At 40.6% G+C, this 27,830-nt stretch overlaps 1 protein-coding gene across 1 annotated transcript; it reads right to left on the minus strand.

Annotated features, from left to right (window-relative positions):
- Positions 1–27,497, minus strand: PPP4R2 (protein phosphatase 4 regulatory subunit 2). The gene is made up of 9 exons (XM_014873646.2): positions 27,389–27,497; positions 26,607–26,688; positions 10,157–10,327; positions 5,656–5,749; positions 4,774–4,811; positions 4,374–4,448; positions 3,860–4,003; positions 3,310–3,578; positions 1–2,343 (listed from the first exon to the last, which is right to left on the minus strand). Exons 1-9 carry the CDS (start codon positions 27,420–27,422, stop codon positions 2,030–2,032), a joined length of 1,221 nt encoding a protein of 406 aa, XP_014729132.2. The 5' UTR covers positions 27,423–27,497; the 3' UTR covers positions 1–2,029.
- Positions 27,498–27,830: the final 333 nt, after the last annotated feature.

Below are 27,830 nucleotides of genomic sequence, written 5' to 3' on the forward strand. Positions count from 1 at the left end.
TGCTTAAAGAACAAGTTTATTGACAATATCGTCACAAATAAACAATCTAAAGAAAATTTCAGAAATCTCTAAACTTAGAAATTTTAAAATTTTCTCATTGGCAAAATATTAAAAAAAAAAAAGTGTAAGATGTCACTATATTCTTAAACTTTCCTAATTTCAACATATTGGTTCAGTCCTTTAATTTGATAACACACATCCAACCCTTCAGCACAATGAAAATGAGTCAAAGTACAATTTTCCTTCTGCAGGGGATCTCGATCAAGATTTTTTTGGTGTTGTTTTTTTTTTTGCAAGCGTCTCCCTGAATCCTGTCTGCTCACAACTTGATAGGTAACATCAGCAAGAAATAACTTTATAAATAGTCCAACTGAGCCAAATTAATTCTGGTATTAATCAAAACCTAAATTTCCCCCAAACAATACAAAGCAGACCATGTAGTACAAGAAACTATCAGCATGCATTTTAGAGGTCATTTTTGTACTTCAGGTACATGAACTTAAAACCAAAGAGGGACAAGTGTGATAAAAATGTACTCAGATATTTCATAACATTAATATTTATTGCTTTATATGAATACTGTATTGAAAGCCCAAGCATTCAGTTTACACACAGAAATTATACAATTATATACCGTTTCACAATGGCAGTGAGCACTCATTACAATCTACAAAAAATCTACTTTACAGAAATTTAAAAATTCTAAATATCAAAAAGGTACAGTTGAAGAAACAGGTATAAATTTGGCAGCCAGTAATTGTGACTGGGAGGTTGCAGCTTGCATGTCTTTAAATATGGGAACTGGAAAATATTGAGTTTAAAGCAGTAGTTTGTGCTTTGAGCTGGTTTGAAAAAAATGTAACACTGGCTGTCAAAGTAGCATGTTCAAAAATATTTAGTTCACTTCCAAAATGTTATACAAATTGTGGTGATTCCTCTGCACCCCTAACCCTTGCAGCTCAGGAACATGACCAGGGTCACATGTCTGTCCTTCCCATCCCGTGGTGTGATCAGCCCGATGGCACCTGCGAACCTTGGAGGAACTCTGACACTTCTCTACAATATTCACAAGCTCCAAGAAGCACTCAAAAAGGCAAATACCTGCTCGTTTCTTCCAAGGTATTTTATTTTCAAACATTTCTTCTACAAAAGTTTAAGCTAATGTTTTGATTACAACGTTCTCAACATAAAGCACATTTTCTCATAAATAAATGAACTCCTTTCACTCAGGCACCTCAGAAGTATACAAAAATGTTGTCATTGGAACAGTTCTCTTGGAATGTGTTTACTCTGGTGTTTTCAACACTGTTAGTACTTCCAGGGTTTCATACGGGCCAGATTTCATGTGGTTTGTTTTTCCAGAGGCAAAGCAAAGTGCCTTGAGAGGTGAACTCAGTCTTTTCCTATAGAAAAAGTATTTGCTGTATTTATCTTTTATAGAAACAGAAAAATATACCCTTTCCCCCTTAGAACAGTGAGGGTACACGGAGGTGTGCATGCTGTGTGGAGATGGGTGTGTGAAACGTGTGTGTGAAATGGAACACATTTGAAACACACAACAGGTTTCTTGGTGTGTATTTAAATAAAAATCCGGAAACCAGCCTGAAACCCCGAATTTCACATGTCAAATGTTGAAACTGTAACCAAAATATGAAGTAACTGCTAGAGCTGTCAGAAAAAGACAAGACAAAAAGCTTTCTTGCTTACATACAACTAGGTGTGGTGATCTCCAAAAAAGTTGTCAAAATTATAATTACCTTCCAGTTTAAAAACTTTTATTCTAAATAAAAAAAACTATACACAAACCACTGATTTGACCAAACGAAAGTTCAGCGGTAAGCAGGACCTGAAGGAGCTGGTATTCACAGTTCTTATCATGTACAACTCTTTCAAGGTTCAATCCAAGGAGAAGTTTATTTTACAACCTGCTTCTTTTTGTAAAACTAAAGGTCCACTTTATTACATAAAATTATTTATACAGTGTAAAACCGGAGCCTTATGGAAAATACTGCCTCTAAGTTTGTTTAAATTAGTCTTGCTCCATAGGTTCATCTGCAGCTTCTGTGGCTTCATCACTGTTTTCCATCGGGGTCTCTGAGGAGTTTTCTGGAGTTTCACTAGCATAGGACCCCAGCTCTTCTGTGTCACTGCAGTCAGCTCCACTAGTGGCAGATGCACTGATGTCGCTGTCAGCAGAGTGCAAATCCTTCTCTGCCCTCGGCTGGTCTGACTCCTCCATCTGATTGTTCTCCTCAGAGCTCTCTTCAGCCACACTCGAGGAGTCACTGTCTTTTTCTTGATCTTTTCTGTCCTGACCAACATTTCTGGGAGACATGAAGGACTCTAGGAACAAGGAAAGTACAGTATTACCAAGGGATTTTTCCAACATACCTTAATGCTGCTGCTTTCCACTCTGAGCTGTGCTGAGCAAAACTTTCACAGCACAGCCAAGGACAGGAAAAAACAGACAAACCCTGATTTTATTAGAAGATGTAAAGAATTAGAGCCACCTTTGTCAGGATATCCAAACTGTCCCAACATACAATTTAAAAAAAAAGTTATTTAGTTTAACAGGCAACTTCAATTAATTAAGCTTCACTGGATAAAGACAAAGTTTAAGTAGTAACTTTTTCTGGCTTCCCCAAATCCTCTATTTGCTTCCTTCAGAAGCAGTTTTTTGGAAATTATGGAACCACAGCTGTTTCAGGTGTACAGCCATCATGATCTACACAAACACTGTACAAATACATGAGTCACAAAAAGTAATTCAAAGGAAACTTTGAAGAATATATAAAAAATAGATCTGTCTCTTAACTTCAGTTATTAATTTTTTTTTTTAACTTAGGTACAGAGCCTGACCTACAGTGAGATAATTTTTACTATTCTAATAGGATGTGGAGATATTGTTGCTCAGTCCCCTCAGCAAAAGAACATAAATTTCTATCTGTATTTAAATAAATTCCATAATTAATAAAGACAGTCACACAGGGCTATGGCCCATTTCTGTTCTGGAGAAAAGATGAGAACACCTGATGATACCCTCAAACCAGGATTCTTGAATTCTTGGTGGACCCTGATCTCACTCATGGCCTCGGAAGATTCTAAGTACCCTTGTATAAGTTTCATACTGAGTGTTGGACCAAGGAAAAAGAAATAACAGAACTGCTAAATTATGCAAAATTGAAGCATGAGCAAGCAGCTCTTCTTTAAGTACAACTGGAGACCTTCAGCAATCCCAGCAGCACTGGTCTCCAGCAAAGAAAATCCTAACTCCTTGGAAGTAAAAGATGACAGTGAAATCTGAAATACCTTCCTCCTCTTCCTCTGTACAGTGCTGTCTGGCACAGGTAGCATCTTTTTCTTTATCCTGAGATGTAGAGGATGCTTCTGTCTCTTCCCCCATGCCTGAAGAGACTTCACTGGAGGCAGTTTGGTTTGGTGCATCTCTGGCTTCCCCTTCCTTGTCAAATTTAAGTCTTTTTACCTCATGTCCTTCTGCTTCTGCAGGATCATCCTCAGAGTGCTTATTTTTCACTGGGCTGCTCTGAGCACCTTCTGATTCAGACGCTGGTGATTCACTACAAGCAACAAAACCAGATACAGCTTTTAATGAAGACAAACATTCTGTATCCTGTCACACTTGAAGAAAAAAGTAGTGACTACTTTGATTTAAACACATTAAATGACAACAATAGAATTTGCTTCACTTATTACATAACAAAGCCTCAAAGTCATCACTCCTCATTTAAGACTTCATTACGCATCCCTTAGAGGGTCAGTCTTTTTTAAACTATTTATAAAACATAAATAAAAATAACTAAGAGTAATAAAAGCTCAAAATACACTCCTGCTGACAAACCTGTGTTTTTTCTCCTCTGTTTGCTGCAAGCTGGGCTCTTTATGCTCTGTGCTGTCTGGCAAACCGTTGGTTGTCATGGGAGTTGACAACGAAACCTTCGTCCGACTCACGGGTCTGGGGGTCCCAGGGCCATTTACATTCGATCTTTAAAAATAATTACGAGAAGTTAATCAAACCTTTCAGCTAAGTAATTTGTTCCTATTTGGCAGAAAGTAGTTATATCCTTCCTTTAAAAGATCAACAAAACAAATAGATGAGGGGCTTTGCTGTTTTATATTGGATAAAACATTCCTTGCCTACAACACGCAAATTTGATACAAAAATTTGAATAATAAAAAAATTCTAAACAATGAGGTTAGAGAGATCAAAATGCATGACATACATGCATACATGTTCATGCCTCCTTTATCCCCACTCCCCAGTGCTCCATGTCACATCTCATTTTTAAGGGTACTTACTCCCAGAACTCCACTGCTTTTATGCAGTAAAAGTTGACCCCTGGAGCTAAACTCACCTGTCAGTGTACCCTGGTGAATTTCCGGGGAACATAACACCATTCATCCGATTTAAACTACTGGAATTATTTTTCCTAACAAACAAAACAACAACAACAAAATGTTATGAATAAAGGAACCTTAAATCACTTTAAGCTTGTTTGCACAGAATTTCCCAATCTCAAATTTACAAAGCCCCCACTGTCAGTCCCCAAGGGCTTTTTATTTACTCTCAAATTATTTCACTTGCAGACACCATCCCTGCTGCTGATTGAACTATTGATAACAAAATCTGAATTCTGCATGTCTGGCTTTTAGATACAACTACTGACAGCAAGAGAGATACATTAGATAAAGACATGCATCCTCCCTGTTACTAACATAAGCTTGAAGTTCCATGGAAAAGAGGATTATACTTACTCTGAAGATGGATATACACAGCTGACAACCATGACATTCTGCAATATACAAACAACAAACACATCAAGAGTTCAGAAACAGAAGATTCAGCTCTTGACAACATCCCAGAACATTAAAGAGTTACAGGAATTTGGTCCTATCTGTTAAAGGATCTCTGCTCCCTCTTACAAGGTCAGGCCATAATTACACTAAAATTCAGGATTTTATTAAGTTTGTTACTGTCTTAATGAGACCAGCACATCAAGCCTCAGGCCTGAGTGTCTGTAATGTCTAACTGAGAGATCTCTGTAGAACAAAGAAATTCGGAAATGCTGAAGCATGCTATTGTGGAATCACATTTTCAAAGTCTCTTCCTGGCTTCTGAAGGATCCCACGTTCTGATACAAACTATAAAATGCCAGTTAAGACACCTGTGTGCTCTTCTGAAGGCACAATTTCTACTCCACAGGATTTAAATACTGAAACAAAAGACACTGGAGGGGAGGGGTCTCTCTTCTTCTTCACATCTGAATCTCCTCTGAAACCAAATGTGGGAGGAAATTCCTGATCAAAAGATTCAGGGTATTTCATCTGATCATTTCTAACGAGGACTCCATACAAAAATGGCCAATACACCCTCCACAAACTACAGGTGAAGTACTGCACAGTGATTGGGAAACACAGCAGCTGCAGCCCTGAGATTAATTTTTATGTCTGCAGTTATTCTAAAACTGCTTTTTGCTGCTGAAAGGTATGAAACAAACTCAGACACTTAAGAGCAGCCATCAGCTCTACTCTGGCTCTGAGCCCCAAGGAAAACAGCAGACCATTGGGAGCAAGTGGGAATTTATTAAGTGGTGGCTGTGACTGTGGGGCTGTGTTCTCTCTCAGAGAAATACATACCTTTTCCACACCTCTTAGAAATTTGTCTGTTCCTGTGTAATTCCTCCTAGGATCTGTCAGCAACTCACAGAGTCGCTGGATAGTGAAGGGGATGCTGCAATGAAATAGATTATTAACAATTTAATTTTATTTTAGTAAGTACAACAGTTAGGAAACAACAACATTATTGCTTTCTCTCCCTTACTGAGAAGGTGGAACAAAAACAGTACTGAAATTTGTAACCATGAGCAATGTTGGGTGGCACCTCAAGGCTTTATTTTCCCCTGTCTCATACAAAGCTATTTCCTGTGCTCACCACCACAAAACCCAAGTAGAGTCCTAATGCATCATCCCACAACTCAAAGGATTCATTTAAACAATGAAAAGGAAATCAGATCATAAACAGTAAACTTTCTGACTGTACTATTCCAATATACAGAAGTTGCAAGTAATTCAAAACAAATTTGAGTCATAGACACTAGAGCTAAAAAAGTCTCAACTTGTAGTTTATTTCAGGTTTTACAAAATACAGTTACAGAAAAAGCAGTAAATGTTGGAATTAGTAGAACCATTATACTTCAGCTGTTACAAATAATCTATTTTGCTACAACTGGACAATGTATTCATCTATCAAAGAACAGATCAGGAAAGATAAATAAATTAATAATAATCGATGTATAAGCCACATAGGAACCACATTTTTGTTTTTTACAGTTCTGCACTCAGTTTCATCCCGGCTGAAATGAGAAACTGATCTTTCAGACAAGCAACACTTTACAGGCAATTAATTCCCAGTTACCTGAGGTGTCACACACTTCCACTGCAGGTTTAGTGTCACATTTTAACAAATTTCTGTCAAAAATATTTCAGTATAATTATGAAGTACCATGCATTTTTACAGTTAACTATTGGAAGTTGAAGCCATAACATTTAAAAAGTTATCTAAGAAGAATATTTGATACAACACAGTATTTATGAACCATTTAGTGGTTGGGAATACAACTGACACCAAATCCAGAGCAGCATCAATCCAGACTGACATGCACGTGCATATCCCTATAGTGTAAATTTTTGTCCAAATTCCATGTTTATTATTTTCTGAGGAAGTCAGTATCTCCAGCCTGTGTCATGAGCTAACACAGCATGGATCTGAGGCTTTGCTCATTAGCTAAAAAGCCACATTAGAGATGCCCAGATCTCCACCAGCTCAGTGCAGAGAGGCCAGCACAGCTCCAATTCATCATCCCACATGACACTCCACTTTAACTCAAAGCCAGTAGTACTCAGAGAGTGACTAAGTATCAACAATTTAATTATGTTTTTCAGAACTGCCTGTACATGATGTTACTGAGGAAGTCCTAATCCTCAACAAACCAGAAAAACCACAGGGACAAGTGTTCCTGCTAATTCAGTTTGTTACATGAAGGCTCTTAAGCTTGAGAATAGTTCTGGCATTATTCATTTCTCTCCCCTTGCTCTTCATTGGTCAACCAGCAGTATTTGACACCCAAATTCTTCATAAAATCATCAAGCTTAGAAGAGACCTTTAAGATCAAGTCCATACTCACAATATTCAGCTTCTGCACAGTGCCTTCTTTTAACAAAATTCCCAACTTTTAAGTCACAAAGAATTTACTTGATCTGTTAATCTTTCCATATGGATAAAATATTAAGTTGATTTTACTATTTCTTGTGATGGCCGATTTGGTTTTGAGTTGGAAATTCATAACTGAAGAGATTTTGCTATTTTTTAATAGAATAGACAGTCCATTCAAAAATCCATTTATTCAACAGAAACAAAAACATACAGATTTTTAAATTATTCTCCATCAGCCAAACCTGTAAGACATCCTGGGGAATCAGTACCTGGCTAATTTGGGTTTAGCTGCACTTAACTGGTTCCCTGGAATGCTGTGACATGAAGTGTTTAGGAACATTAACACAGTGCTAATTCCCCAAGTAAGACAGAAAACTCAAGAAATTTGCAGCCTGCAACTAACTCCAGAAGGGAAAACTGTGTTCCTCTTTTACTCTCAGCTACAAAAAGTTAAAAAGAAAAAGTCAAAAGTAAATTTCCCTCCAAATTCTTCACAGCAAAGTGAACTTCGTGCATTGAGCAGCAGATGGCACCCGGTGTCATACAATCATCCCTCTGCACGGAATTCCTTCAACATTTACAAATGCTTTTAGCTGGCAAAACCCAAAGTTAACTTCTCCTCAGAATAGTTTAACAACGTGATTTTAAAAGAGAAGCAATTTCAATTGGTGTAAATCTATACAGGAACACCAATGTAAAGCTCGTGAGCAGTACAAGAACTGATAGTAAATGCTCAGAAATTTAATTAGTTCAGCACATGAGCTGCATGAATAGTCCTGATCTGCCCACTTAAGGTAACCACTTAAAATTCTATACCAACACACTCAAAACTGCACTTCCTGCACTACAGTCTAGAATTAATTACAAACCAAAAATTCATTTGGACAGGATTGAAGAGGGATCTGGGAAAATTACTTAAAACAGCTATATTAAACTGTAGCAAAAAACCTCTGTAAATGGAATTTGAATTATGATCCATTTTATTCATGCTGTGAAAACTTCTCTATCATGAGAGATCCCGAATAACTTACTTTGGAACTTCCTTGTTTCAATAACAAAGGAAAAAAATGGCAGAAGTTCCTACTCTAAAGCAATTGTAAGAGAATTGTAAAAAGAATCTGGCTCTGCAAACCTGTGCAGACACCATGTCAAGTAACATACAGACAGGTTAAAAGAGCCAGTTTGTGCTTTCTTTAAAAGGCACTTCAGCTAGAAAGACCCCAAAACATGGATCATTCTTAATATGATACTTTTTGGACTCAAAAGATTCTACAAAGTTGCTACTTTGAATGAACTCATCCCCCTCTCTTAATAAAAACATCCCAATAACAAAGTCACGTCAAGTAGGTTCCTTGCCTGCCGTGGTACCCTGAAATGACACTCACAGCTCTAAAGAAGCCTGAATATACAAATCACACAACCCAAAACCTGCTGCTGCTGTTACTTTTCGGACACATCTCCACACGATTCAGCTTTTACAATCACATCTTCCCTGTGCAAGTTATATGATTTACTAAATTAACCACTCTGCATGCCAGATCCTGAAACATCCCCAGGCATTATTTCCTTTAAGGTAACTAATGGATGCAGTTTGCTTCCTCAAAGCCTGGGAGTTTCACTGCAAAGTATGAGGAAGCTGAGCACCCTGAAATGTCACAGCAAAGGATGAAAATAGCACAGGCACAGCCTGAGCTCCAGACTCATCATCCAGAGGTTTGCTCAGTGCACTTGGGAACAACAGCAGATAACAGCAGCCCATTCATTAGCTGTCCCTGGGAGAACATTACCCATTCTGTGGGCAACGAAGCATTAACAAAAAGCTGGGGGAGGCGGGAGAGAGGCAGACTTGAGCATAAAGGATAGGTTTGTTTTTAAATTCCTGCAGTGAAACAGCCCGGTATAAATATTGGGGAGCTGAGAACAAGCTGAATTTCACATTCTTGAAAGTCTCCTACATGACAGCAATTGTGGGGGGAAGAGGAGATGTGACTTAAGACTCCTAAACTGCAAATAAATGAAGTAGCATGGAACAATGACAGTATAAATTATAAATACAGCATCAAACACAATACTAAGGACATGCCAGCAGCACCTCTGAAACTGAAATCTCAGAGCGTCAGGAAGGCAAGATTTAGAACATGTCCATTTATCAACAAGCTGAGAAAAATGCTGCAAGTCTCTTAACAAGCACTGAGCACCACAGCCAGGATGACTCAGCTTATGGCAAGTATGCAATCCAGTTCAGAAACAATAAAGTACTACATAAGCTAGTAAAAAGGACACACCAAATAAGACAAAAACATCAGGAGCTTTATTTGAAAGGAAACAAAAACTTCCAAAATTAGGAAATCAGCAAAGGACACAGGTACATTTCAGTCTAGGACACTGTCAGCAACAGATCAAACCCCATGTCCTTCATCAGTATCATTTCAGCTATAAATTTGAATCTGGCATAATTTAGTAATTCCAACCCAGGTACATTTTCACCTCCTGGTCACACCCTGTTTCTCACAGCATGATTTCTTCAAAAATCAGTGAACTGCCACAAAACAATCAGGAACTGAACACCAGAAGACCTCTTCCCATTTGCTATTTCGAAATGCACTAAAAGAAATCTGTCTATACTGCCTATTTAACCTCCTAAATGCACACAGGAATATCATACTTCTTTGAACTGCACTGTTTAAAAACTAATTACATATTGAAAAACCAAAGTGAATGACATCACAGCATGTCACACTTTCCATTCACTGACACAATAATAAAGTTCAGACACTACAGTAATATATTTCCAAGGTGCATATTTACTTTGCTCATCTATTTGAGGAAGGAAAATGAACAGTCACAGAGATAGTACAAACTATAATGTTAAAAACTGGGGAAATATGTTTGTTATCCTGATTTTAGAAAACAAAGGATACATACCCATTAAATCCAGTGACAATTTTCAGGATTCTCTCTTTCATCTCTTCAAAGGGAATATATTCCACATTTGGATTGGGAGGCCCTCTTGGTTCAGGAGCTGAGGTTCTGAAATCATCCATGACTTTCTCCAGTTTGAAAATAAAATAGCCTTTAAACTGAGACCATTGAACCCTGCACAAAACACAAGCATTGAGACACGGACAAGTTAGTCCTAAACCCAAAGAACAACAGTGGAAGTTTATGTTTGCATAACAACCTTCACCCTGGAATGCCAGCCCTAAGATAAACGAGGCAAGTGATGCAGTGCTGCTTTCCTTCCTGAATTTAAAGCATGGTAACTATTTCAACAATTACACTGGAACAATGTAACACAAATCAACTGCCTCTAACAGCACGGGAAACCATTTCCTTAAAGAACCAACATCCACTGACAATGCAAACCTAAACATGAAATATACACGTGCCTATAAAATGTAAAGGGAGCCCACAGTGCTGCTACAGCTTTCACTGAGCTCCTAAGAGGTGGAAGGGGAAAAAACAAACAAACAAAACCAACCAGCAAAAAAACCCAAAAAAAACCCCAAAACCACAAAAAAACCCCAAAAACCAATAAACCAAAAAACACCCCCCCTCAAAAAAAAAAACAAAACACCCCACCATACCAAAACACAAAGTGTTTCAAGTTTGGAATCCATAGAGCAACTACACACAACATTATCTGCTTCCCTCAGGAAACCTTACCAAAGGCCTTTTGTAACTCCACACATTTTAAAAACATTTCATTGTACCTCTTTTTCTCAAAAAGGAAAGTATTTTCTGTATCACAGTTGGCACTTGTTGATGTAAAACTGAGCAAAACAACTTTGACTCCCACTAAACATTCCCACAACTGAAAGCTATTAAGATGCTTCCAAATTACCTCCTGCCTTACAGCTTCAACTTTCATCGTTTATAAAAATTCTAAATTTTGAAATTTTCAAGCAAACAGGCCCCTCTGACTGGGTACAACAGACAAGTGCTGAGCCAGCCCTTCCACAGCCTTGGCCCCAGAGGAGACATTGAGGGGCCTCCTTGGCATCGTGCATGTCAGGGCAGCACGGGGAACCACGTGAAAGCAGCTGATTTAGTTCAGGATCGATTTGTTTCTTTCTATTCCTGTTGATGCAGGAGCTTGCACAGCTCCGGGACAGAGAAAAAAGAAGAAACAGAAAATAACAAACCAACAATAAAGAAAGAGAGAAAATGATCTTTGACATTTATCTGTAACACGTATGATCTGTTATGAGCAGCCTCAAACCAAACAAGTGTAAAATGTGAGGCCCTGGACAGCCCTTCAGCTCCTGCTCAAAGCAATATTAAACTATTTAGAAAATTATTTAGCCAAAGGCTCTATCTCTGCAAGCTGCCTTTGGCAGCCCTGACTACTTGTGGCCCCATGCAGAGGCAGCCCTTCTGTGGGGCTGACCCAACTGCTTGTGCTGTGAACCACGGGTGATGATGTTTTTGTTTCTCCTGCACCACCAAATCCCAAACCACAGGCCAAGGAAGCTCTATCAGCCTGCCTGCACCAGAAAAGCAGGGCCACGTCATCTTTGCCCTAATTTTCTCCTTTGTCTCAGAGAAACAATTACGAGATGAAAACGGGGGAACTACAGCTCAGGTTAATCTATAGAGATCCAAACACAAAGCCCCTGTCTTGTACTAGGAATGATAAATAAATTTGCAAGAATAGGGGGATCCCAAAGAGGAAAGCAAAGCTCTCTCTTCCTTTCCAAGAGACCTTTAGGCACCTCACAATAGGAGGGGTCACAGGACTTAGTGGAGAATAATAATAAAAATTAATAAATAAACATCAAGGTCCCAAAAGGGAGTGGCATGGATTAAAGAGCAGCACTGAGTCTCATTGGATTGATTGTCTCCAATTAGCACTCTACACCCCAAGCAGAACACTATAATGTTCCAATGTACAATATCAGGCATTACTACTACCAATATTAAATTAAAAAGCTGTACAATTCTGCAGTGTTACCACCATGAAACCGAAGTGTTAGTAACAAATCACAGATTTAATACATAAACACACCACAACCACAGTAAATAACCCCATGACAGTGTAGGATTACTCCCCACAGAGCATCCCAAGTGCTTTACTTGCCTCATGAAAGGAAATTCCACTAAACATTCTTTGACAACCCCATTTGGATATATTTCTGCACTTTAAAACTTGAGTTGTTCTTTGTTTTCATTGTTACTTATTTCTTGCTGAATGGTAACACTTATCTTTTCACAGACTATTAACACATCAGTGTTTGAAATAAATCAACATGAGGTTTAAAATGGCACTCTACTGCCTGAAAGCAGCACCCACCAGCTCCTTTATAATGCTGAAACTACAGAAAATAAAGATTGTAACACTTTGCCCATATCGAGAAGTTGAGAAAACTATCACTTGGATTTTAAACTACAAATTCTAATTAGTGTTTCTCCCATTATGAAAAGGCTAAGAACTTACATCTGCAACACACTGAACTACTGACATAGAAAACATCTCTCAACCTGCATTCCAAACCACTTGCTAAATGACTGCTGACCAGGTAACACAGGGCAGGTGACTCACAGAGGCAGCAGAGCTTAAGGATAAACTCATGCTGCAATCACAAGGGTGACCACAGCTAACCCAGACAGAGCAGCACCAGTTTAAATCACCCCAACAAGCTGTCGCTAGAAGCTGTGTACCCACAGCAGGAGGGGCTCAGCACAGCCTTGCTGCTCACACATTCACAGCTTTTTCCAGCACTGTTGGATTCCCTGCTGCTGGGGCTGCAGCAGCAGCAAAGCTGAACTGCTCAAAGGCCACTGTTACACTCGGTGCAATCTCAGGCAGAACTGCAATTCAAACAATAAACACAACTGTCCTGAGCATCTCCTGACATCAGTTTGTTAAAATAATGAACTCATTTCTGACCAAAAAACCCAAAAATATTTCTGCAGGGATTTACTCAGTTCCCATTTCACTTGAAGTGATCAAAAGTGAGTGCCACAAGAGCCAAGTCACCTTTCCTGTTTTACCAGTCTATGAAAATGACATGTACAAGTTGGCATCAGCTGAACTTTACAAACTCGGGTGTCTCATCCATAGAGAAAACCAGTTCCTTCATAATAATGGGTACAACTGCTTGGCAATACAAAATTAAGATTAAAAGTTGCATATCCTACTAGCTATCAAAGCAATCTTTATCTACACCTCTAGAAATTTTAAGTTATCCCCATTCACTGAAAGACTAGCTGCTCAGAAAGACAGAAAACAGAAGAGACAAACAAGTGCCAAATATCATTTTTTTAGGAAAAGAAAAATATTCCACATGTATCACAAGCTTCCTGAGAAAGACCTCTCTTTTCTCTGCTTTGTTACACAATGTGAGAACCCGAAACCAAGAGAAAAGTTTGGTCAATACCTTCTATAGTTATATCAAGAGCCAAATAGAAGCAGAAGAAAATTCTTCTACTCTCTGCTTTATGTACAAGCTCATTAAGTTTTATACACTGGAAAATAACTGATAAACATCTTAAGTTCTGTAAGAATAACAAATTGAAGAAATTCCATGGAGAAAATACTGTTCATACTTTTTCCAGAGCAGGCTTGTTTATAAATACTTATTCTTCCCACTCCGCCTTGCACATAATCAGCCTTTTCTTCCAAACTATGCTCTTCCTGTCCACTACACTAGCTTGGGAATTTGTATCAGCAACTTTGAGAGCTTTTAGAGCCACTCACAGAAAAAAGTTACTGAGAACACTACATGATCTGAAGCAACACTTTCAAAAATAATACTTAAAAATTAGCTGATCTCAAAATGTTTTGGTTCAGTGTATTTTCATTCCAGAGAATGATGGCTTTGTAGTTATATACATTTTCTGTACATCAAGGCACCTTTCAGTACAGTATCTGGGTCACCCTGTGTAAATGTACCTGGTCCAAAGAGCTCCCCTGGGCTAATGAGCCTGGAGTTCCACTCATGATCCAAATAACTGAGGAAGAAATGCCAGCTTATCCTAAAAGTCCTCTGCTTCCCTCCCACCAGCTCCTGCACCATCCTTGCCTTTTATCAACCTAAATGATTTGCTCTGGCATACAAAATTGAAGAGGAAGAAACTGATTTCAAGTAAAAAGCACTGAACAAGAAAAAAAGTCAAAGGAATGGCTGAAGAGAATCAATCAATCACAGCACTTGAGAAGTACAGCTTGTACCCATATAGACACCACCCAGTTCAAATTTTCCCAGGACAAATGCTGGCAGTTTAACTCAAAAATTTAATTGTTTTTTAAAAAGCACATTTAAAAGTCAAGAAACAAATGAGAGCATGAAAGCTCACACAGAATCCAACAATTCAGTCTTTCTACCTTACTTCAACATTTTATACATGCTAATAATGTGCTTCTAAGGTATGAGAAGATGTTTAACACCCTGATGTTGTACCTAGTGCAGTTCCTGACCTTGAAATTTTATTTAAACATCAGAAACATAAGAGAAAAATGGATGGAAGAGATTTCAGTGTTCGAAGACACTCAGTTGTGTTTCCAAAGTCAATCAGGAAAGCAGACAGCACCTGACCAAACAGCCAACCCTACAAGGAACATCAGCAACTTTTGAGAAGATTAACATATAATTAGAGACAACATGACAAAAGGCTAAGAAAGGGTGAGGGAAGACAAGAGACATGAAATGAGCAAGTAGAGATTTAATTAAATGATAGACTATGCAAAAAAAATCACTAATAAAGTTTTGGTTTTTTTTCAAAAAGTCCCACAAAGAACTACACAAAACCCCAGAATGGGACCAAAATTAGTAGGTGAAGACAAGAAACTTAAACTCTAAGATGAAAGCCACAAAGGAAGGATGGTTAACTCCACAGTCAGAACAGTGCAACTGAGTCACTGAGAGCTGATGAAGCAGCAAAAATATCCCCACCACACAGGAAAGAATAATAAACAACAATAAAAAAAAGAGAGATTAATTTAGACACAACATTAATTTAGACTCTAACATTGTCAGGGCAGAGCCATGGAAGAAAACAATCCTAAATAGCTCTGTTCTCTAATAAAAGCAATCAATCTATTTCACACCTGTACTTGAATTACATGATTTGCTCTTGGAACTAATTCATTACTACAGATCAACAGAATTTGCCAAGCAACATCAACCAAGTTTAGAAATGCACCAATTCTACTTGATGAACAGCATCTTCACCAGGGAACAGGCCACCTCAGACTGAAAGCAGGGCAAGCAATCTGATGCAGTGCTTTGATTTCAAAGAATTAGTAGCACAAAGTTGCTTGCAAGGAACTCTACTAACATCATTTGCATAGGATTCATCCTTCCAAACATGCATATCCAAACAAAATTGCATTTTACATGGAAATAATCTAATCATATCATTCCCAGAGCATAAAAGACATCCCCCCATTGTCTTATCTCCTGCTTATGCAAAAGGCTTGTCCTGGACAAACTGTGAAAGCAGCTTTCTCTCTTTCCACAATGGTTATTGGGGAAGAGGAGGACCAGTTCAATATCTGCACTATTATGTGTCAGAGAATTAACTGATATTTTCTTCTGTCCACTGCACAAGTTTTTATACTTGATTCTTTTGCCATTTGGTATAGTCACTTTGGGATATAAGGGTATCAATGAGAAGAGCAAAAAGCCAGAAATATTTAAGGAAGTTGTTTGGGCAAGACCTGACCAAGATGAAAATCCCTCCTATTTTTAAGGGAAAATTATCCATGTTGAACAAATTACATGGTTTCCTCTCACACATTTAGCACTGCAAGGCTTTGCTGTAACAGTGCATCCCTTCACCAACACGACTTGGACATGAAGTGGAGGCTGGGCTGCCAAATCTCCAGGAGTGCAGAAGACAACTACACTGACTTACTCATCTCCCTTTTTAAAAACTGTCATAAACATCAGACATAACCCTAAGGCAGTGCATATGGCTCATACACTTTAGACAAACTCTACAGCTTTTAAGGTTCAAACTTCAGTGAGCTCCCATTGAAGCAAAGCAAGACAAAACCTAAAATTGACTGAAGAAGTGGGGGAAGAATTCAGAGTGCCTGAAACAAGGCTAACTCCTGAAATGAAAGTACTGCAATTATTCCATAAATCTTTCTGGAATTGCCTTATAGATTACAGGTTTAATTAAGAAAAACATTATATTGAAGAGATGTTAAGCTTCCAGAGACCCAGCTATGTACTTAAAACATGAAGAGTCCCAGGAGTCCTGGTGGGATGTCTGTCTTCAGATTTCACAGTGTTTAAGTTCATTACAAAATTACTTGATTTAAATTTTAAGAGGATGCCATCTGTTTTGGAGAGATGCTGAATACCACACAGAACATAAAATGAAACCAAAGTAGATCTACTATTGATTCTGTTCATTGAACAGGCCATAAAATAAATATCAGAACATAGTAAAAGGAAATATTTCCTTCTCCACAGTTCTCCTACTATTGGCTCTCTGACAAGCAGAAATTAAACAAAAATGCCAAACAAAAACTAAAACCAAAAACAACAACAACAAAAAACCCCCACCAAATTAGTATATTTAAGATGCAACACTTTATATCCAGCTAAACTGATTTTAAGGGCAATGTCATCAGAACACACACGGAAAGAACCAGAGCACAATGTCTGAGGGAGTCACACAACATGGAACAAGACATGTGAGTCACTGGTACCACCTTGGCTCCCCCAGTTTTTGCTGACTTACATGACACTCCCACAGAGACCTGCTAGTAGGAAACAGGTGTTTTGTAGTAACTTGACAGGTTTAGTAACTGTTTTGTTCTTTTGTGCCCTGTTCTAGAGCTCCTAGGAGATGAAGATATACTCCCAAGACACAGTAATTTCTCCAGGCCGTTGAAGGCAAAATTGAAGGTTCATCCAAAACAAGTTAATTCCTTTTCTATTCTGGTCTATCAATGGGATTTCCAGAACTATTTGTAAAGTGAAAAGGCAGAGAAAATGAAATGCACTCAGCAATCACACACCCAATGCAAAACCCTGGCAAGGCAGCATGCTCTTCCATAGCCTCCATGCAAGATGTATCCAACAGGAATATTGAGGACTAGCTGGAATATGCCTGCTCAAATCCAAGGCATGTGCCACCAGGGAGCACAGAACTCATGCCAGGCACGAGGAGCCCCAGCCTGGTGGGGAGGCAGCGCTGGGAGCCTGCCTGGAACTGCCTGTCCTGTCCCCCTGTCCTGTCCCCCTGCTCAGCAGCACCCAGGGATCCTCTCCAGCAGCCAAGGCAGCTGCAGCTGCACAGGGACTGCAGGCCTGTGGCAGGAGAGACCAAGGCCATGCTCAGCTCTTCCCCTGGGTAGCTCTGTTCTGCTCCTGCTCCCTCCACCTTTTCTGCCACGGTTTTGTATCAATCCTTACCTTATCCAGCATCCAAACTTGAGATCTATTCAGTGGCTAAAACAAGGTAAAAACTTTACACACAAGCTAAAAACTTTAAGAACTGCCTGTAAAACACAATTCTCAGAATTTTCAGATCAGGAAATGAAAAAACCCAAACCTGTTGCCATTTGACTTGTTAGCTTTTGTACAGGAATTACTACTTAATTATTTATGATATAAACAGATTGCTTCTTAAACAGGTGTGCTATCAATTTTTTCAGAAAATACCTCTGAAAATTTCTGGGAGAAAAAGCTGCAGCACTCAACTCCCACTAACAGGGAGATGAGCCATGCTGAGGCTCCCACAGGGATCCCACCCCAGTGCAGAGCAGGAGGGTGCTGGCCCATCATGCACTTAACCTTGTCCTTGGTCTACACCAAAAGGGGCAAGCCTGCTCTGCTGCTCCCACACATTCCTCTGATCCCACACACAGGGAGGTGAGGCAGATCACTGATCTAACCACAAAATTAATGCTGCAGATAAGGCAGAGTAAGATGTGTGACGTGACTAGCAGGGAGCTGAGCCACTTCTTTAAGCAGCAGCAGCCATTTATGAGGCAAAAGAACTTATGTCACCTAATTCCACTCTTGTGTCAAAGAGTCTTTGTATTTTAAACTTATTTTCCTATTTTCCGTGCTTTATTTTAACAGTATTTTGATACATTTTAGTGTCATGATTTTGCACACTGCTGCTATTTTCACCATTCACACAGTGCAGATAAACACGGGAAATTCCAAACAATGACAACAGATTTACACAGTAAAATCCCCTGTACACCAATGGAGACTGGCTTCTCACATGCTTCTGGCAAGCAGACAAACACCTCAATCTAAAATAAAATCAAAGCCTTAAGTAAGTGCTAGATCCTTTATGAGTGTTTCTAAATGAGCAATAAATTTTCAAAGTTGAGGTGCTCCAGGTAGGGTGAATTTCCTGGAACACTGTGCCTTGCTGCAGAGTGTGCTCCTGTTAGGAAAACACTGGCAAAGCACTCATCCTCTGGGGGAGTGTCCTGTTCCCTTTCACCTGATAACTCATGTGAAATTAAACACTCTCACATTTTATCTTCAGTAGGATTTTACCTCATGTTACCTTTCACTTTAATTAAAAATATATCGAAGAGTTCAAAGGAGGAAAAACTGGTATTTCCCACAAGCACAGGAGGTGTTTTTCCATTTTCACTCGCTGATTGTTGTCAGCCTAAATCCAGTCTTTACTCTCCTTGGGAGCACAATGAGCTCATTCCAGAACCAGGGAAACTGTCAGACATTAGAACTACATCTACTTCAGTAGTGTGAGTGTTCACCTCTGCTGCTTGCAAATTACTACAGCTCTTGCCAGGAACAACAAAGATTAAGACTTAGTTATGGAAACAGGCAGCTGAAGAAGACATTAAAGCACTATCTGTAATCATCAAGGGACTAATTCTGATCTCTGCTGATAAATATTCAGCTGACTAACAGAATACAGCTGTCCCACAGAACAGAAAAAAAATTTGAGTCCAAAATTTTCTAGGAAGTACATTTGTGAATATAGTTATCTAAAACCAAACTCAAGTACCCTTCGTTTGCTTTTATTTTAAAGTAAAAAAATGACACAGAACAAAAAAGTACAAGACTACAACATTGTTCATTCAAAAATTAACTTCCTTATAGCAGAGTAGAAAGCAATACAGGACACCAATGTTGCCTCAGGCATCACCAGTTTGCCCAGAATAACCAAATCCACACAAGAAAAGCTGCAGCTCCTCTGGTAAGTGTAACTGTCACTGTTATCACCTCAGAGAAGCTGCAGGCCACACTGAGATAATATGATCAGGTGTTTACTGTATCAAGCAATAGAGCTGGGAAACCAGATTAGGGAAATGCACCCTGTGCAGCTACTCCTGGGTCTCTATTGCAGCGACTCCCTGTGCTTGCCACCTTACGCAGTGTCCCAAAATCCCAGAGGCCTCCCTCAGGTCTCCCAGCAGTACTACTGGGATCAAGGAAATTGCACTTGCTACTGATTCCTTCCAAAAGCAGGAAAAAAAGCCATCCAATTGGCTTCTCCACAAGGCGGTTCAGCTGACACATGCTGAGCTTGTGATGACAAGGTGTACCCTACCTCACTGACCTAATCCACAGGCATTAGGTGTTTGTGCATCATCACACTCCCCTGCCACTTCCAAGCCTAGCATCACCAGGTATTGCCATCATGGAAATCTTGTCGTCTTCAAGTAGTTTATTTCTAAAGCTGAGACCTGCCAGACATGTATCAGCTTTGTGGAAAAGCAGCATCAGTCTGGTTTATCCACAGATTGATAATCCACCTTCCCCAAGCCAACCAGGCTGCTTTGCATCCCTCCTTCTGTGTGCACTATTGCCTTGTTCCTTCCCCACATGTGCCATCGGGCACAAACCTTTCCAAAAGCTTCAGACAGGAAGAGAGATCAAGGCTCACCAATCACAAAGTCAAAATGCAAAAACATCCCTGCTACTGAGAAGTGTAACATGGAGTTAACAATAACCAAATGCCTGAGAAAGTTCTTCAGATAAAATACTACCAAGCACAGTCCCCACAGAACAGAGATTTGAGGCCCACTGGAAAATATCAGAGGTCACATTGAGGCAACCACTACAGCAACATCACTGAGAGCTGAAGGTACAAACCAAGAGAAACCCTGAGGATGACAACAAATCCTATCAAGCAAGGCAGAGAACAGAGCTTGAGGAGAAGGATGATCACAGAATACAAGTGACCATCAGAAACACGTGCAACTGCATTAACTACCAGAGAATACACGGTGGGGAGGCTTTCTGTGCAAAGTGACATGGACTAGTTGCCAAAAAGATTATCAGGAAATGTGCTTACAAGAACAAACTGTGTATAGCAACAGGGAAGGAAGCCACACTAATACTGCAAATCTGAAAGTGCAAAGAGTTACATTTGTGATTAAAACAGTCTAATCACCCCAAAAACCTCAGTGCTGCAATCAGAGTTTGCCTTTTGCCTTTCCTTACACGTGTATTCCACAGAGAGACTAATGTTTATTACACTCAGTTCATCACACACATTTTATAATGGCAGTTAAAGTCTGACCTTTACACTGTAAACCCCACTCCCAATAGATATGAAGTGGCAGCACTTAAAATAAAACACTACAACATTGTGTTTCCCAAAGCAGCAAGTAATTTCATCGATATCACCACTGACTGCTCTGAAGTACTACAGCTACACAATTTACACATACTGGAATTTTTGTTTATTTATAATAGAGGTAAAAGAGCAAGGAAGCTAAATTAGTGTTGACAGAGGTACATCAGCAGGCTTTTTGACCAAAGATCCCTGTCCTTTTGAGACATCAGTGGATTATGAAACAGAAAACAGTGTCACTGGATGGGAATTAGTGGGACGTAAATCCAGATGCTGAATGGAACGGAGCTAGTGAGGAATAACAGTGGACAACAATGAAAGGAAGTTTACTCACATCTCGCTTTACTGAGAACATGGAAATGGAAGACTCTTGCACTATCAAAGGCACACAGAAACTTCTTTCAGAAAAATATGATCCTGCTTATTACAGCAGAAACTTGAGAATTTATTTCATGTTTTTAAAAAAATCATAAGGAATTACATTCCCCAAATAGGAACTAAGATTTCCAGAAAGTAAGCAGTCTCCAAAAAAAAAAAAAAATGCTAGCACACACATGTTAAGCAAGAAAACTAACTGCTTGTTGAATAAAAGCAGAGAGCATACTTTAGGGAAAAAAAAATATTTAAATTTAAGCATGTGAACAGCAAAGGACATATGGCTAAAAAACCCTATACATTTGTAACAAGAGAAAGGATATTATACAAGTGTTCAGAGTACATAGTTAAAAGACTTAAACTGAGATGCAAACTTATTCTTGTAGGAGTTCATGGCTACTGTATCTTCACTTAGCTCTCCTGCAGCTGACAAACTATTTCACTGCTGTAATAAACCAATAGAAAAGTTAAACTGATTTAAAAAAAAACTTAAAAGGGTAACAAGAAAAAAGTTCACAGCTACATAAGGTAATGAAACAGCATCAAAAGGTCAAAAGTATTTTTGCTATTATCTTTGGTGGAACTGCAGTTATGTAACTTACATTTACAGTTATGTAATTTACCAAAGGCAAACCATCCCTGATCCACCTGACTGACTGTGAGGAGGGAAGAGCAGAGAACGCTGTATCTCACCCTGAGCAAGGCACAGCAGCCCAGTCTGCCCTGGCAGAGCTGCAGCCCCAGTGCAGCAGCAGGCTGGGCTGCAGTGCTCCCGGTGCGGGGATGCAAAGTCCAGCCACGCCCAGCCACAAAGGCGGGTGCTCGGAGCCCACAGCAGGGCACCCCTGCGCTGGCAGGGGGAGGCTGGGCACTGGCAGCCCGCGGTTTGGACAAGGCTGCTGCAGGAAGCTAAGGCAGCACGGCTGCCTCTGGAACACAGGCTCTGCTGGTGGAACCCAGCTGCTGACTGTCACCAGCGAGAGGCACTGGGCCCAGGATGCTCCAAGGGAAACGCTCTTCTCAGGGCACATGGTTAAGCTGTGGAACAGGGAGCCAAACTGAGGCTATGGAATTGCCATGACTGGAGATTTTCAGAAATGCTGCACAAAGCCCTAATCAATTTTATTTAACTTTGGAAGTAGCTCCCCTTGAGCACAGGGTCTGTGTGAATCACCTCCAGAAGTCACTTCCAACTATTCTATGATGATAGTACAGATGTCCAGATTCACCCTACAATCACATGAATTAAACTTGACTCGAGAAAACTCTGCAAAAAAACCACTTATGTTGGTCCTCAAGGAAACAGGCAAAGAAACAACTTCTGTTTTCAGGCTCAGATGAAGCTCAAATTAACATTTTAGAGCTTCCCAAAGAATTTCACTACAGGAAGAAATAAAACCAGAATGTATTTTAATGGCTGTTTATGCTGCACGAAGGGGAAGCACTGGTGTAACTGCATCACATCCTGGGCAGTGTTCTCTACATAGGCCTAGAAGGATTTTACAATTAATCACTTCTGCCTATCAACTGTATTGCTCCAGATTTTGGTACTTCACTACTTTCTGGATTCCTTCACTGTCAGTCAGCTCCTGCATCATACTTGCCACTACAGTAAGCCATTAAAATTGCACTTTATATGTTCCCTGCCCCAGGGCAGGAGTGGGGGAAATGCATAAAAAACAACATAAAATTTTTGATTGCTTTAGTTTTCTAAGTTTTATTTTCCACTTTAGAAAAACCTAGTTTTCCTTTCCAGTCCAACACATTAGATTTTCTTGGTGAAGTACCTAAATAAATGGTTTTAAAACATTTTTGCTATTGCAGGGGCAGAGTGACCCTAAACCCAAGAGAATTTCCTAAGAGGTAAGAGAAAACATTTTAAATACAGAACACAAGATCACAATTGGTAAGTGATCATCATATCTATTAAGAATTCTTCAGAAACAACAGAAAAAATTCCCTGTTACATTTCACTTCTAGTACTGCAGTGCTCTGATTTCTATCCCATCCCTTAAAGCTCTTTCTACTTCAGAAAAAATAGATAAGTGGATTTCTTATGAAAAAAAGGGCACAAAACCTCATCCTCTTTCTAGAGGTCTTTCAGATACAATTCAGTACTGAGACTAACAAATTTCCTCTCTCTTCACTTTCCTCAGTGTTGCAAGTCACACTGATCTGTTACAAACTGGAAACAAGGAGGTTATAACAAACTTCCCTGACTGTACTTGGTCTCACCAAGGAAATTCCATGTTAGTGTCTCAGTAAAAAGTTAGGTTAATTGAGAAGTATGTTACTCCTCTGAAAAGAAAAGCAAATTCCTAATATTCAAGACAACTTTAAAAAAGGTTGAACAACAAACTTTATATTATATTTCACCTAAGGCTAAGTCTTACCATGGCAACTGTTAAGAAATAAAAATATTTCAAAGGAGCCAAGCAGACTTTTGCTTCTGTCACCTCTAATATAGGAAGTTTAGACTGGCTTTTGTAAACGTAGGCCATAATCTCACCAGCAATTAAGTGAATGGTTAACTTTGCACAAGAGGAAAACTTCAGCTTCAAAAAGATGAAATGAATGCACATCATTGTATGATCAGGATTTTACTGCACAGCACCGATAACACAACTAAGCTCACACTGATAACAGAACCAAAATTAGCAATGTTTTTGTTCCACACCTTCCTTGTAAGTGAAAAAGACCTCTAATTACAATAAAGATACTAAGAGCCTTATCACAGCTGCAGTGGTGGCTTTACCACCTCTCACCCTTTGCTCCTCCCCTTCACCACCTCTCCAGTTGCACTGCAGTTGGAAGTATCAGCTACCAGGGACTAAACACGTGGATCCATGACCTGAACCTTGTCCACAAGAGTCAGGACTGTGAGAAGCTCCTGCCCCAGGTTCCTATGGAGCTGCAGAAGCAGCTTAACAGCCCAAGTGGAACAGTGACCCACGGGCCAAGGCTGCTGCCAGAGAAATCCCAGGAAGATCAGAGCCTCACCTAAACCTGCACCTACCTGTTCCCAGCTCCCTCAGATGAATAAGCACTTTGGAACAAGTGGGGGCAGGGAGGTACTCAGTGACCTTACCTGAGCCTGTGCTTTCCATCTCTTGGGAGAGCTACTTCTGCCATGACCAAGCTTTGAGGAGAACCTAAAAAGTCACTTTAATTTACTTCATTACTACCTTTTCAAACTAATTTTACTGAGTCACCAAGATCTGCTGCGACTGTGTCTGGAAATGTATTGGGGATGAGAGCATTTACCCCAGGATACAGACTGCAGTTTATCCTCTAAAGTCAGTATTCATGATGAAGTTAAAAAGCTGACAGAACCTCCATGAAGACCATATAACTCTCCTAGTATAAAAACTGAAAGCAAAAATATTTCACATTTCACTTGTCCTGATTTTCACATTTCACTTGTCCTGAGTACTTGCCTCAGTACTTTTTGTTTGTTACATTAGGAACAGGCTGTGACTGAGTAAGATCCATTGTTTTTCAATAATCAAGTCTGCAAGCCATGGGTGTAATTACCCCTGACTAAACCATCCTCACTGCTTGTTTTTTTTAATCTATACTCTGAACTTTACAAAAATCCTAACAAATGTCACTGCAAACTAGTATTTTATCTTCTCATTCCAAAGTATCTATTTATTACTGGTTTAGATTCTATTACACAAAGTTATTTTTACATAAGTGAAAATAGACTATCTAGTCCATTTTAAATTTGCATGTATTTGGTAGGTTTGCCTATTCTAGAATACTTATACAACAGTCAAGCTGTGCCAGCTTAAAAATACATTAAGTTCTTAAAAAGCACATTATCAATCTTTATATGAGTGATTCTCAGGAGATTTTAATTTTTACTATTTTTTTTCCCTGATTTTTTGATACATAACACATCAGTGAACAGACAAGAATGTTTGATGGACAAATACAGACTTTGGTAAATAATCTGAAGCAAATTTAATATTATAAAACATTATTTCCATGCCTATCTGCAGATTATATTAAACACTTCTGATGTTCACATCCAACACCCTTTAAAAAACAATTTAATGCAACTGAAAGGTTCAAGAAGGCTGAGAAGAGCTACAGACCTCAAAAAAAACCACAAAGAAAACCCTGAAAACATGGAAGGCAGGATCTGTATATCAGATGACAGATCCTAGTTCAGGTTTAAGCTTGTAAAAATAAAATAAAAATACTAAAAAAGAAATCTAGATTTCCTAAAAGCAAATAAAATCAGGGAGGAAATAATTTTTCCAAGAACTTGCCCCTATAGAATCACTTTTTAAAAATTTGGAATATATGTGATAGTGGCAGAAACAGTAAAAAGAACCTGAAGAAATATCTCAGAAAGGGAAAAATATTTTAAACATATTTCAGTATGGGCTTACTGCAGTGTGTTTTTTCTGTATAATAAGCACTACACCAAAATATTAAGCATTACAGCTGTGTATGTCTACTGAGCATGAGCCTTCTATTCAAAGAGCAAAGTACATTTCAGAACTTGTTTTTCTTTCTAAACCATTAATCCAAGCAGTACTAGCAAGCTACCAAAAATAAAAAAAAAAAAGAAAACCATCAGAACCTACAAAACCTCTTACAAGTTCGAGGGACTTCAGAAATTCAGACAAAGCCCCTGCGGTCACTGGTTGGTCACAAAACACTCGTAAAAGCACATCTCCCCTGCTGGAGCCGTAGTCTGGCACTAGGCCTCAAAAACAAGGAGACAGCCTGGGCGCCAGAAAGTGAGCACAGCTCCGGCAGCGCAGCCGGGGAAGCCTTTCCCCTTCCTGCCAAATAGTGATCCCCGAGGAAGTCACCAGCAGCGATCCCTGGAAGGAGCGCGGCTCCCTCCACCTCGCACCTCCCGGGAAACCCTCCGGGAACCGGCACTGAAAGGGCAGCAGAAGGGAAACCCTCCTGGAAAACCACGGCAACTCACAGCAGCTCCCACACACCTCGTCTGTAAAAGCACCTCCGGATTGTCCCCTCTTCACCAGCAGCGCCCAGGCACAACCACAGGATGGTTACAGAAAGAAATAATCTGAGCCACTCATATCTTTATGTAAATAACACAATTAGATACTGCAAACACAGTTATACAACAGTGTATAGCAGACATTGCAACAGCAGCTGAACTTGCCACTTACAAAACCTGAATCTCTTTTAAAAATCCTGGAAAAGCAACAGGTTTTTTATTGTGCTGAGCAGGATCATCAGTAAGACCTGACAGACACCCCAGAGCAAAGCCTATAGGAGAAGTCTCCCCTCGTTAGATCAAACTACCAGCAAACTAAATTAATCCACACAAAATTAAATGGAAACTAAGGAAAGCTTATTTAGCTCACTGAAGCAACCTACAAGCAAAAAAAAAAAAAAAATCCTGGCAGAATCTCATCGACGTAAAATGCAAGAATTGTTTTAAGTCACAACTGAGGACCACCAAAACAGTCACACTTACATCGTCTCTCCAGTCTTAGCAACATGACAAAGAAACTGATCCAGTATTGGACACACTTCCTTCTTTCCTCTCTTCTCAAAATCTGTTGGCGTGAGAACAACACAAAAAAATGGTAAAAGAAGACGGGACAGAACAAAAATTCACAATAATTAACGATTTGCTTCAACTATCAGTACAGCTCCCACACAAACACTGTCGTGCTCTCACAATGCTCCGGCTGTTCCCATGAACTCCACCAGCTTCCCAGCCCTGGGAAACACTTATTATTTTTCCTGCGGAGAAACCGCACGCACCAGAGTAGCAAAAGTTGATTTGCAACTTCTTCTGAGCAGCTACGGCACAGAAAGAGGCCGATTTCCTCAAGCTGAGCCCAGAACAGAGAGGGCTGGGGAGGGAGAAGGGGACAGGTCCGGACTGGGCCGGGATGCGGGGGAAGGGGCCGGGATGCACGGAAAGCGGGGAGGAAGGAGGGAGAAGGGGAAGCCAGACCGGGGAGTCCCAGGGCGGCAGCCGGGGAGCCCCGAGAGTCACCGATCCCCCCTCACGCAGCCCCGAGGGTCGTTGGGTAGGGAGATCGGGGGATCTGCCCTCAACTTCCCCACAACGACCCCCGGGCTCTCCCCACTCTGCGGGACCCCCCCAGCGAGCACCCCCTCCCCACAGCGCGGGGACCCATCGCCCTCAGCGAGGGGCGCTCCCCTCACAGGGTCTGAGGGACCTCAGTCTTGCCCTCAGCGCGGCGACATCGCTCCCCCACCCCCCGCCACCAGCCCCGCCGCCACCTTTCAGCGCCTCCTGCAGCCTCTCGATGTCCATGATCCGCCCGGGCGATTCCCCCGCGGCTCCGCGCGGCTCCCCCGCCCCAGTCCCGCGCAGACCGGGCCGCGCTCACAGCAAGACCCCGCGCTCAGCGACGCTCCAACATGGCGCCCGCGCCGTGCCCGTGCGCGGCCCCGCGGCCCCGCCCGCCGGGGGCGGAGCCACAGGGCGGGGCCAATGGGCGGTCCCGCGGCAGGGGCGGGGCTAATCGGGGGTCCCGCGTGAGGGGGCGGGGCCGGGCGGCCGTGAGGGAGGGGCGGGAAAAGCGGCGGGAAAGGCTCGGCCGCAGCGTCCTCCCGAGCGGCCGGCACGGACGGTCCGAGGGCGGCTCTGGTCTTCTTTTCCCTCCGCGGGTTATTGTCCTCCTCATGCCGGCCCCGCCATGCAGATCCTCGGGCAGGGAAC

The sequence above is a fragment of the Sturnus vulgaris genome, chromosome 11 (genome assembly GCF_052056855.1).
Source record: "Sturnus vulgaris isolate bStuVul1 chromosome 11, bStuVul1.hap1, whole genome shotgun sequence".
NCBI lineage: Eukaryota > Metazoa > Chordata > Aves > Passeriformes > Sturnidae > Sturnus > Sturnus vulgaris.